Source organism: Tympanuchus pallidicinctus, unplaced genomic scaffold (genome assembly GCF_026119805.1).
Source record: "Tympanuchus pallidicinctus isolate F22 unplaced genomic scaffold, pur_lepc_1.0 scaffold16, whole genome shotgun sequence".
In the NCBI taxonomy this organism is placed as follows: Eukaryota; Metazoa; Chordata; class Aves; order Galliformes; family Phasianidae; genus Tympanuchus; species Tympanuchus pallidicinctus.
In genome coordinates this window covers 10,258,870-10,271,171 of record NW_026294679.1, presented here as the reverse complement: position 1 = coordinate 10,271,171, position 12,302 = coordinate 10,258,870, and the positions used below count along the sequence as shown (strand labels likewise).

The 12,302-nt window shown below is 38.5% G+C and overlaps 1 protein-coding gene across 3 annotated transcripts in view; it reads right to left on the bottom strand.

The window, feature by feature from the left end:
* SORCS1 (sortilin related VPS10 domain containing receptor 1) overlaps nucleotides 1-12,302 on the bottom strand; it is a 269,815-nt gene that overhangs the window by 49,606 nt on the left and 207,907 nt on the right. For all 3 annotated transcript variants that reach the window (XM_052677145.1, XM_052677146.1, XM_052677147.1), the window contains exons 10-15: nucleotides 9,247-9,393; nucleotides 3,885-3,987; nucleotides 3,321-3,397; nucleotides 2,231-2,322; nucleotides 1,131-1,238; nucleotides 14-131 (exon numbers count right to left, since the gene is read on the bottom strand). In XM_052677145.1, the coding sequence (XP_052533105.1) occupies nucleotides 14-131; nucleotides 1,131-1,238; nucleotides 2,231-2,322; nucleotides 3,321-3,397; nucleotides 3,885-3,987; nucleotides 9,247-9,393 (645 nt within the window). The remainder of the gene's footprint in view (nucleotides 1-13; nucleotides 132-1,130; nucleotides 1,239-2,230; nucleotides 2,323-3,320; nucleotides 3,398-3,884; nucleotides 3,988-9,246; nucleotides 9,394-12,302) is intronic.

Genomic DNA, 12,302 nt, shown 5'->3' with positions numbered 1-12,302 from the left:
CCCTGCTTCTTACCTGGCTGTGGAGTTGCCAAGTCCAGTAGTCCTCTTCTGTACATCTCCGATCAAAAATGGACTTGTAATCAATTTTCACCAGCTGCCACTCTGAGCGGTGACTGAAATGTCCAAACACTCTACAGAATACAGCAGAAAGTGCATACAGTAAAAGGTAAAACCATGTGGAGTATTGTAGTTACAGCGGAGATTATTTTCTAGCAGAGATTAATTGCTGCAGGATTCTCAGTCCTATTAGTTTTCACTTCCCTGAAACAGTGGAAGTGAGACTTAGACTCCTAAGTACCTACAAACCTTCTACAATGCACACAGCTTTTATTCTGTGAATTAATAATCCTCCCGGTAGCGCCACTGTGCAAACTGACCAGAGAAGACCTGACATGGGGATGGAAATAGTTATACCTACAAGAGTTTGTTATCTTTAATTATGAGCTTTGGGAATCATTTCCACAAGAATTAAAATCAGAACCTGAAGGTACTGTTCTCCATACATCTCTATTAGCTCAGGTTAGTTTTCAAACCAGATTTTCTGTTTATTACAGGTCAGTTCATTTTTTATAGGCAGAAAACTAACTTTCCTCTTCCTTTTACTAACCTGATATCAAGTAAAATGTCACAATTTCTGGCAGAGTGAATCAAGATTTATGCACAATGCAGTTCTCAGCATACCACATTGAAACTAATCCCAATTTTTTTGTGAGCCAGCCCCCAGGCAACATTTTGTCATTCACTCTTACAAAAAAAGTCTTCATTTTTCTGTTCCTCGGTTAAAAAATACAAAGTAGTAGCAAAACCACAGCTGTAAAATACTTCATCATTTTTCTTTTAAATATTCATCTGTCAAGAGTAACTCTTCTTTAAATCACATTCCATTTGAGGAGTTGAGTTTCAGACTGGTAAACTAAATGATGTGCTTGCAGCTTGCAAGGAATCTTACTGTCATTCTTTCAATAATATCACAAATAAGCATTGATGATTTAGCAACAGAAGACTGCATGGTCCTGGTTTCAGTTGGAACTCGGTTTGTTCACCAACCAGAACCTCTGCTGTGAACAATCCTCATAAGGTTATCATGTTGTTGCTCCTGCTAATGTTAGCATGATGGCATGCTCACTTACGTCATGATAAGAGTTTCCTCTCCAGGTTCCCCTAAAATTCCATCTACAAACAGTGGGAGTGATGTGAAACTGTACTTGCTCCAGGATTTCCCTTCATCAAAACTTAACCTGATAGAGAAAGCAGAATTAATATCTTCTTTCCTTATTCTCTCACTGTAATTGGGGGGATACTACAGCTGCTATGGAGAAGTAGAAGGTAGATTCTGTTCTTGAATATTGCATTTTTAGCCCTTGGAATATCTAATTTTGGTGGCAGCCTTATAAATCAGAGCATTGATAAGCTTTCTGGCACTATACTGCTCAGCCAAGGCCAGTACTTAAGTGGGAGAAACTAATAAAGATACCTAAGAGATTGATGTTTAAAGAACAAAATGTAGCCCAGCACTATGATTTTATTTAAAATACACAAATAATTTTGAGAAACTTAATATTCGGTCCCTAACCAAAGACATTTTAAGGAGGTGTGATTTTCAGATCACAAGAGCTTTGCCTCTTCTAACCAGCAGTTTTCCCCTGTGGTAGGTCTAAGCAAAAGTTTGGAACTATTTCTCATTACTTGGGTCTGGGTGGTTTAGATACCCATATGACTCTTGCTGCAGTGGCAGTAAATCAATGCAAAACAGCATAAAACTATATTCTACCTACCACATAAATTCAGGGATGCTAACTAGAAGAGAAAATTTTGTCTTACTGGCTACAAAACCATGATGCTTTTCAACAAAATTCTTGCTCAGAAGTGCTGTCTGCAACGCAGAAGACAATTTCATCAATAATTTTGAAAACTATGAGTACTTGGGCAACTCAGTAAGAGGCAAAGGCTATAATCCAAACTGTATATTATATAAATAACCAAACTCAAGAAGCCAGGTCTTAGTCAACGAGGAATTATGTTGGTGGTGTTGATGGTATCTAAGATCTGGCCAAGCTGAAGCCATCTAAGCTGCAGTTGCCAGGATTTCTTAGCTTTATCTGAGTTTACATTTGTCAGTTTCTGAAGTGATATTTTCTAGAAAACAGTGGCTTCAGCTTGATTTCTTACTTCCTGACATTTGAAAGGAAGAGTATCAGACTATCACATTTAGGACAATCAGAGTCATTACCAGAGATGTCTGATAGGCAGAGATGTGTGTTTTATGGCAACCAGTACTCCTCCTTGATCCAGGTACAGAACACTGTGCTCTTCCTCAAAGATCTGAAAAAAAAAAAGCATATATTTAGATCTATTTTCTTTAGTATAAAGAAAATGTCATCATTTTTTAAGTATGATCATGAAAGAGGGTAAGTGCTTACTACAGATGTTACTGAATAGAGTAAGGCAACATGTATAGAGAGTTTCTGCTTTTTTATATATCTGCCCTTCTGCTCCCACCTACCCCCCCACAGGTTCTTGAGAAGTATCTCTGCTTAGCAGAAAGTTAGTAACACTAATTTTTGCAAGGACCAACAATTTTCCTCCTTTCGATAACAGATCATTGTTCAAAGAAGAACATATTGTGCTTGTACGTTTCTAGCCATAGTAAATGAAAGTGAGGGAGAAAGGAAATGAAGAGTGCTCACTGTAAAGAAAAAAAATTAATTTCCTGGAATATCAAATATGTAAACAACTTTTTTTTTTTTTTTTTTTTTCCATTGGCTTTGTGCAAACATCTGCTCTCATGCTCTCAAATTTTCGCAGCAGCATGGTGAGTCTGGAAAAGTGACTCCTGGTTTCTGTAACACGATATGCCATCTATGAAATGGGAATAATATAACTTACTTTTTTTTGCAGATAAACACGCAGCAGGGTAGCAATGTTTTGTTATCAGGTGGGATTCCACTAAGTATTATTATCATTTAACTTTACTATCCAGTCCCATGCACAGTGAGGGAGAAGTAGAACACTGTAACTGTTAATTCTTGGGAAAGTATAATAATGGATGAAAAGAAAGAATCCTTTGTGCTAGAGGGTTAAACTGAAGCCAAACTGAATAGAATTATAAAAATAATTTTCTGTTATATGATGCATAATGACATACACAATATTTTTCTTTGGGCACTTCTGTACCTCTCAGCAGGGAAAAGAAACATTCCTTTTTGTGTAGATTTGCAAAAAGCTATTTTGAATCAAAAGAAAAAAAATGAAACATTTTTAATATATCTCTTTGACAGTTCCCTACAATTACTCTTAAATCCTGTGATTCTGTCACGTACCTGTCTCCATGTGTTTCCAGCATCAGAAGAAACAAACATACTGATATCATTGTCTGATAGTTCAGGGCCTATATTACCTGTAAGTAGAACATTAATTAGTGAAGAAAAATTTAAGAAACAGCAGAATTAGCAAATCAGAGAATTAAACATATTCATTAGTCTTTTGTAATTATGTAATTTTTAGTCTTGGAAGGAAAAATAAAAGAAAGAGAGAGAATTTCAGTTTGAAGAAAACATGTCAAAAAAAAAACCAACAAAAAACAAAGCAAAAACTAACACTGTTTACAGATCTATGCACCCTGTGCATAAAAGAAATTCCCTGTTTTGAATCTAATGTTCTTGGTAGTATAAGGTTAGACGTCATCTCCTCAGTCCTGAAAGTAAGCTTCTGTAAAAATCAGATGATACACTGAAGGTCCATGAAGACTTCTGTCTGACAGCCTGCCCTACTGGTAGTGTGACACCCCACAGGCCATTCCATACCCATATTCCATATCCATCACACATTCAGAACTTCCTCAGTGTTTGCACATCAAATACAGGCACTCTTTAAATGTTTCATACCTGAAGCAACAATAATGCTGGGGGCAGTGTCTCTGCTGGCAATGTTTCCTGAGGTATAGGGATTCTCTGAGACCTTCAGGTGAAGATGAAGGGAGCAATAAGGCTATGGAGAAAGGAGAGATTAAAGTGAAAAAGCAGACACAACACAAAGCATATGCTCCCATTTCTACAGGCCTTTGTGCATAGGATATTGCATAGGCATAAGATATCAACAGTTACTATTAAGATAGCCAAATACTATTTCCTAACTACTGTATCAAGCTACCCTCTGAAAGACAAGGAAACTGCTCTGCTTGTCTTGTGAGATTTTTGCTGTCCTTTCCCAATGTAAACCTTTACCACTGGGAAACTGATTCTTTAGACTGAAACTCTCACAAAGATGAGATCTTTAAGGCTGTACTCACAAAGGATGCAATGAAAACTGCAAGGGCAGGTAATGGTAAGCAGTACCTCGCTTTTCCAACTGTTGGCTGTCATGAGAAGCAAGCAAGGTTACAGATATGCTGAAGCGACTCACCAGGCAGCAGTGCTCAAGCTATTTCTGCAATATTGCCCTGTCAGCGTGGTGCTGAGTCACCACTTGTAAGCCATAAGAAACAACTTAATTCAGGGAGTGTCAGACCATGTCTTGACCCTGAATACTTCTGACACGTCTCTGTTCTGCACTGCACTAGAACTTGAAATTGTCAGTTTAACAGTTATTTCATAAAATATTTCATCACTCCATCTTTATATGACCTTTGAGATTTCAATACAAATACATCTGTACAAACCTTACCTATTTGTTATTGATTTTGTATCTCAGGTACTCAAATCAAACAGGAATGGTACAGAATAAATCAGCTGAGCAAGGAGATAAGATGGACAAACAGGCAGATTCCCAAAGTTGCCATTATGGCCTCTCCAAATCTACAGTGAAATAATTTTTGAAAAAATCTGAAATTTTTGCTTTTTTTTAGGTTTTTTGGTTTTTTTTCAGCCTTTTTGTTTCCAAACCTCAGGAAACAGGCTAACGGAAAGGAAAGGGAAAAATACTGGCAAGGAAAGATGAAGCAAGCTCACCAAATTGAGGGGGACATCAGACAGTATGGGAATGCAAACACAGCAAAACATATGCTTCAGCTAGCATGGCTTCCAGACAAGCAGGATGCTATGCAGAAAGCCCTGTAGGCTTCAGAGAGGCAGGTCTCTCTTTTACATCGTTTACCTAAATGCTAGGTGTCCAGCCTCATAAATTTTGTAGGCTTCCTCTGCAGTCGCTAGAAGACAACCACTGATATATCCCATCTCCAGGTAGAAATAAGTGAGTACCATGCTGTGGGTAAGGATAACCACAAAAAGCAGTTTGGGGATGTGTGGGTTTTTTTGTTTTTGTTTTTGATTTCAAAGGTAAATGAGGATGGTAAGGATTGACGGATCTCTGTTGTGTATGAGAGACAGGAAAAAGGAACGCAGGATGGTGCAGAAGGGAGCACAGCCTGCCAAGTGGAATGCACTGAGAAGTTAACTCCAAGTGACAGCCTTGCAACGACAGCTGCTGGAGCAGCCTGGGGCATGGAGAGGGAGTGGGAACCAAATCAAGCTGACGCATATTCAGAAGTGGGAAAGCATTAGGAGGGAATGAATTCTTCCCTTTTATTACAGAACATATTTTTAAAAACTAATGTGCTGCAAGTCCATCTCAGCATTTTCAAGACAATAGCTAACAGCAGCAATTCAGCCAATTCCCCCAGTCTGACAGAAATTTGATCTTATTAGACTCAGATTTTTGTATTACCAGAAATTTTATCTCAAATTTGTAGCACTTCACACATACAGTAGACAGAAGTGGAATATATACATCAAATATTAATTAGAACATAAAAATCACAGAATGGCTTGGATTGGAAAATATATTAATGATTATCCAAGTCCCCATCATCTATTTCCAACTCCCAAGACTAAAAGCTAGAACATCCAAGAGGAGAGAGAGTGCTTCTAGTAGCATGGCTTTTTACTGGTCAAAGTGCAGCTCTGGGTAGAGACTCAAGTGACAACTAGCTGCACTGTTAAAAACAACTTTTCCTTTCCAGACAAACACTTTATATGTATAAAATTCATTCTATCTTGCAAGGAGGCCCAAAAGAATTCCCCATACCAATCAAGTTCCACAGAGAAGCTAGCACTCCTTGTATGTCTGTACTGATAGCCCCTGGTCAGGAGTGGGGCCGACTACTGCAACACAAGGATAATGCTAAACAATATCTAGAAACCTAGAGGTAGTCACAGTATTTGCACACCTGCAGTTGCAAGGAGCAATTAAAAGAGAAAGCACTTCCATAAGGGATACTCAGAACACCTCACTTAGATGTTTAAATGACTCTGTGGCAGATGGTGTGAATGCCTTCCCACTTATGAAAAATGGGTCTTTGTTCTGAAATCCTTATAATCCGTACAGACAAGACAACCAAAACTAAAGAGGGAATAAACAGATGTCTGAGGAAGAAAAGCACATAGAAAATAAATGACTTGCTCAAGGTCAGATAGAAAATTGGAGATTGGCCTAAAAATTGAATCAAGATTCTCCTAAGATTCAGCCCAGTGTTTTAACCACAAGGCCATACTCAAAAGCTAATTGAATAACTCTCCTAGACAGTTGCCCATAACGTGCAAGGTAGAATTACTCCTCAGTTAACTACTTCACAGCATAAGTATCAAACAAAATCAGCATCTTTGGGATGTAATAACTTGGTAGTTATTTTATGAAGATTAAATGTATTCAGCCTAGAAAGTAAGTGGTACAAACAAAAAAAATAAAACCTCAGGCTCAGGGGGAATTTCATTGCATTCCTCCATCCTCATTATTCAGACCAACCTCATAAAGAAACACAAATAAATTCTTTGACATGCTTTGAAAAGAGCCCTTGTGCTTACTGTCAGTAGAGGAATAGCTCTGTCTGGTTTGTGTTGTGTTTCAACCAGATTCCCTCTTAACCTCTTTAGCTGCCAACTTAGCTTCTACATACTTATTTCTGCATTAACACTCCCTTAATTTAGGCTGAGGTTTTAAGAACAGATGTACACAAGATAACATTCTGCTCTCAGGCTGAGACCATCCAGTAACTCTGGGAAAGGGCAGATCCCATTCTGCCAGAAGCTGAGATGTACATCTCTGAACACTGTGTTCCAAGCTGTAGCTAGGAACAATTATTCTGAAAGCTGTCAGTGTGAAAGCGTTACTATCTATCCTGAAGTAATGATGGAAGCTAAGCCAGACTTACAAGACACTATTAGGAATTCACTTGTCTATACCATAGGATCAAGAAAGATCATGGCAAGGAACAGAAATGTCTGGAGGGAAAAGGAGCAACTGATACAAGGGAATGAAACTGCAGATGATGCAGATGTAGAGAGAGTGGGGCTTCAGAAGTGAGACGAGCTTGTGAATTGTTTAAGTACTATAACTATGTCATATAGATGAGGAACAGAATTGCCTCAGCAGGAGACAATATATTTTCTCAATGGTTTTCCAGAGCAAAACCCCTGTATGGATACCAGACTTAGTTCGAGGCATTTACAACTTCTAGATCATCTATCATCTATAGATTCATCTATCTCTTTTCTTGCAAATTTAGAAGACAACCATCTGAGATCCTTTATTCCCAGCTGATAATTCTACTCTGCTACCATTCCACTAGTCTGTGGGAACCCACCTAAGCACAAAGGAGACACTGGCAAGATAATGAAGGAGGTCTCTTGTCTATTTCTAACTGAAATCAAAGGGAGAGAAAAAAAAAACAAACATATGGGTAAACACTGGGCCTTATCACAGGGATGAGACTTCTTTGGGAATAACAAACCCTCAGCTACACAGTTTAAGTCCATTGAGGATTTGCCTCTTCTTGGAAAAAGAATAGAGTTTACTTTGATTATTCCACTGCCTGCATGTTTTTCTTATTCCTCTTGTGTCTCTCTAGTCTCCTAAATATTACACTACCAACATGAAAATCTTGGGATTCTGACAAAACTGTGAATAATCTTAAAAAGTCACATTTATTTCACAAAATATGTTCACTTGAGTTAAAACTAAGTTACAATCTATTTAAAAGACAAAGGTTTCTACACATACACCCTTGCAAAAATTGTTTTATGTCTACGTAGTTCAGTAAATGCCATCTTTTAAGTTTTCATCTCACTGAAAGGTTTAATTTAAAAATGCCCCTAGACACATATTTTTAAAAGTTGGAAGAAGAAAACAAACCCAAACAAGTTTAGTCACATTCTGAGATAACTTTGTTTCTTGGCCACCAATTCACCCCTATTTATTTTGTTCCAAATCAGAGAGAAAATTAAAGGCTTGAATTTTTGCTCTATTGAAAAGATCAATTATTTAAACAGCTTCAAATATCAGGTTAGTTACAGCAATAACATACAGGTTTCAGTTCAGACATTGGCACAGTATTCAGCTACATACCAGAATAAATAAAAGGTAAAGCTGAAAAAACTGGTAAAAGCTGGTAAAACTTACAGCCTCAACGTGAAAAACATCACTTTTTTTTCTTTCGATGGAAAATAGCATGCAGGAAGAGCACAACAAGGAGGAAGAGCAGTCTAAGTAATGACCATGCAACTACGTTAGATTTTTTTTTTTTTTTTACTATAAAAATTCTTGAAAATCTCCAAGACTGCAGTTCAGAGTATTATCCCGCTACAGAATAAGCTGAGAAGTATGTGGAAATCAGGCTAAGCTATCTGATTTGACAGAGAGCTCCAATTCTATCCGCTCAGTGTTTCACTTTCTATTTTAGAAATCCTTTGCATATAATGACTATTAAAGATTTATCTATATGTTGACCTATATCAATTAACACAGACAGATATACTAAACGCACAGCTATTCGTATATTTGCGTGAATATGTCAATTCTAACTTTTGATCTCAAAATTAAAATACCAATAGATGGCCAATAAAATGGCGTGAAAAAAAAAAACAGTTTTCTTTCTACTTGAGCCTGTCTCAAGTTGTCAGGGCTCTTGGAAGTTCTGCAGTACAATAGCTCACTCCTCCCATCTAGTGTTCAGAGAACCAACTGCTCAAAAACAGCATCCAGCTTCAAGTGCTGTTTAGCAGGAGACAATCAGTTGCGCAGAAGGAAGCAGATCTACAATGCTTCATTTTGTTCCAGAAATTAGATTAACCTAAATTAAATTACAGTGCCAACTACACCATCTGGCCGACCAAGCCTGATGTACCACAGTTTTAAAACTCAGTGCTCCTTCCATGACTTACTCTGCATGGGGAGAGAGGTCCTCTCCTTATGTTACCTGGCAGAAAAAGACTGTTCTGGGTTCTTAGTACACCTCAAATCCCCCCAGATACTTACCAGGAGACAGTGAACAGGGTTTCCTTTCAGATCAGTGTCTGGAGCCTGCAATAAATTCCAGTCTCTCCCCTTATTGTAGGTGATGAAAGTTTTCACTTGGTTGTCAATCTTCTTGTTAGCCAAGAACATTCCCTTTATCCCTGCTACCTAGGAAAAATTGACATGGCTGAAAAATAGATCAAGTCCATACAGTTTCTCTGTATGCGACTTTCCTGCCCTGTTAAACCCAACAAATATCTTGTGGTTGTATGAATACGGTAGATGTTGTGGCAAGAAATGCCAAGGAGCATCATATATGAAGAAGTGCAAGTGGAAGAAAAAGCCAGAAGCAGCATAAGAATATGGTAAGACATCAACAGAGTTAACTGTAAAGTGACAGCTGTTCAACTGGATAGATATCCTTTCCCCTGGAAGTTTAAATATACACAGGGCAATTATTTCTCTCTTGCATGCAGTAGCAGGAAACAGCAGCAATTTTGACCTTGCAGAGAAAATGACAACATGCACACACATTTGTTGTTTAGTGCTTCTGTTCTCACACAGTCTGCTTAAGACATTTTATCTAAGGATCTCTGTGCACTCTACAATTATCAGTGTTTCCATAGGGTAAGTTGGGGTATCACAGAATGGCCAGGGTTGGAAGGGACCTCAAAGATAGTGAATCTCCAAATCCCCCTGCCACATGCAGGGACAACCACCTTTCCATTTAATCCTAGACCAGGTTGCCCAGGGCCCCATCCAATCTGGCTTTGAACACCTCCAGGGACAGGGCATCTGCAACCTCTCTGGGCAGCCTGTTCCAGCACCTCACCACTCCCTCTGTAAAGAAATTAACAGATAGCTGGATAGGACCAGCTTTGTTTTCAGAAGAAACTGAAGCACCAGTGACTCAAAAAGGCCTCCCAATGCTAGTTATAGAACAAGATCCTCATCTTTTTATTCTTCCCAGCATTTTATTCAACAGCTTTACTCCATTGGTCTGCAGGAAAATTTTGGAAAGATGCTATGCTGACGAACTCAAATTGGAATTGAACCAAGAGTGCCTTAGTAGGAAGAAAAAAAGTCAACCTCAAACCACAACTCACATTGCAGAATGTTCCCAACTTCTTAGCACACTGAAAATCAATAGCCCAGTAGCTATTGCTGCTTGCAAATGAATTTGTTAGGCTGTCGTTCTGCAATCTGAGTGCTACAATTAGAAGCAAAGGGAAATCAGGAGAAGGTGAGGGGAAACTCAGAAACTTCTTGTTTTTCATCAAATCTGTTCAATCATACACTCCATCTTTTCTTCTTCTGCAAAAGTGGTGCACGGAATCATCAATCAAGCCTATTTGCTGACAGACATTATTACATAAATAGCATCATGTGGCAAATGGTTACTCAGCAAATTCAAAATTTGTTCCAGCTCAACTGATTTAATTACATGGGTATATTTGGATGCTACTATTCCCAGTCAATAGGACCTTACTGCACTTCTAGTCACATGCCATGGGACTACTACTGTATAGTCCACTGGTACAGTACAGTGGTGTACTTATTCAATCTGAATAGTACTTTCATCCCTGAGTAATGACACTGAATTTTATGTTGATAAAAACTTAGATATGATTTGCTATAATGGGCAATAACCTTTAAATTAAGTAATTTAGTTAGTTATTGTTGATTTAAATGTAAAAAAGATCATATTTTCAATGTCTGATCTGGGTTGTTTTGATGCACAAACTATTCGAGTTTTCTTTGTTCTGTGGTAGAAAGGCAGCCCAATGAGACAGGGCTTTCTCCTCTATCAGTGAAATTGTATGAATAGTCAGAGTTGGAAAAATAACATCGTTCTGGCTTTCTCACCACAGGTCAGTGCCTATAGCTCTGTTTGTACTTTTCTTTGTTGTTGTCCTGAAATAGTTGTATTATGTAGTCCCTGTGAAATGCTGGCTATAAATGATTAAAAAGCATTTTATATATGAGTTGATAAATGTGTTCTGAAATCCTATGAATTTTTCTTGTTATGATTCTACTCCTAGGCTGAAACTCAAAATGCTTTCTAGAGAAAGCAAAGTAAGTTATGCTGTCAACCTGGGACAGCTCTATCTTTAAGAAACAACAACTGCACACAGTGTAAATGTTTGTGTGCTTTCTGTAGGAAGAGATGCACCTGTTGTGTATACGCATCCATGACACACATGATGATCTTTCCATGCAGTCACAATGGAGACAGAGCTATGCAAGTAAGGGCTTGAACAGCAGTGTTCAGAAAAATAAGCACTGGGTCTGTATTCCCAGGCTTTGTAGGCAATCCCCCCCACTCTCACAAGCACTGCATGTAGATATAAATGCTGCCTATGTGATGCTGTGATCAGGTCAGTGATGCTTACAGGCAGGACTGTCTTGATGCAGAACATTCCTGCTGCAGAGCCAAGCAGAGCAATACCGCATCATTTGGAGAAGTGCATTGATTAGAAAAAAGAGAACCCACTGGTCAGCAACTCTCACTCTTTCCTGCTTCTAGGGTATGATCTCTAGGGCAATACCCCTGGAACCACAGTCCAGTGTCCTATTGATGCACCAGCACTAGAAGGTGATAAGGAGAAGAGCTATTCTCATAGCCTACACAGTCCAACATGTAGAAAGCGAATTAGTGTCCCAGCGGTAGTGGCCTCCTCATCCCCTACAACGTCCAGCAGAACAACAGCCAACACCCTAAAATAACTGTCTCCCAGTGAAAGGCTCCAGGGAGCATTCCTCCAGGAGAAAAGAAAGGAGAACACGATGAGGCACAAGGGAAGAACTTCTATTTTCTCATCAAGTCCAATGTAATTTCCCACTGAAAAGATTTATTGCTGATGTAGAACTGCATTAGGAATGTGCATACAGAAACACCTTCTCCACAACGTAACCGGTAAAATTATTTTTTAATACCTGGTAAACATAAGCATACAGACACATACACATTAAACAGGAGTTTTTCTGGCATCTTCTCAAGTAATCCTTCTTTTCCATATAAACTGCTGTCACAAAAGGAGGACTCATTTTGCAATTTCTTCTCTTCCTTTTAATTT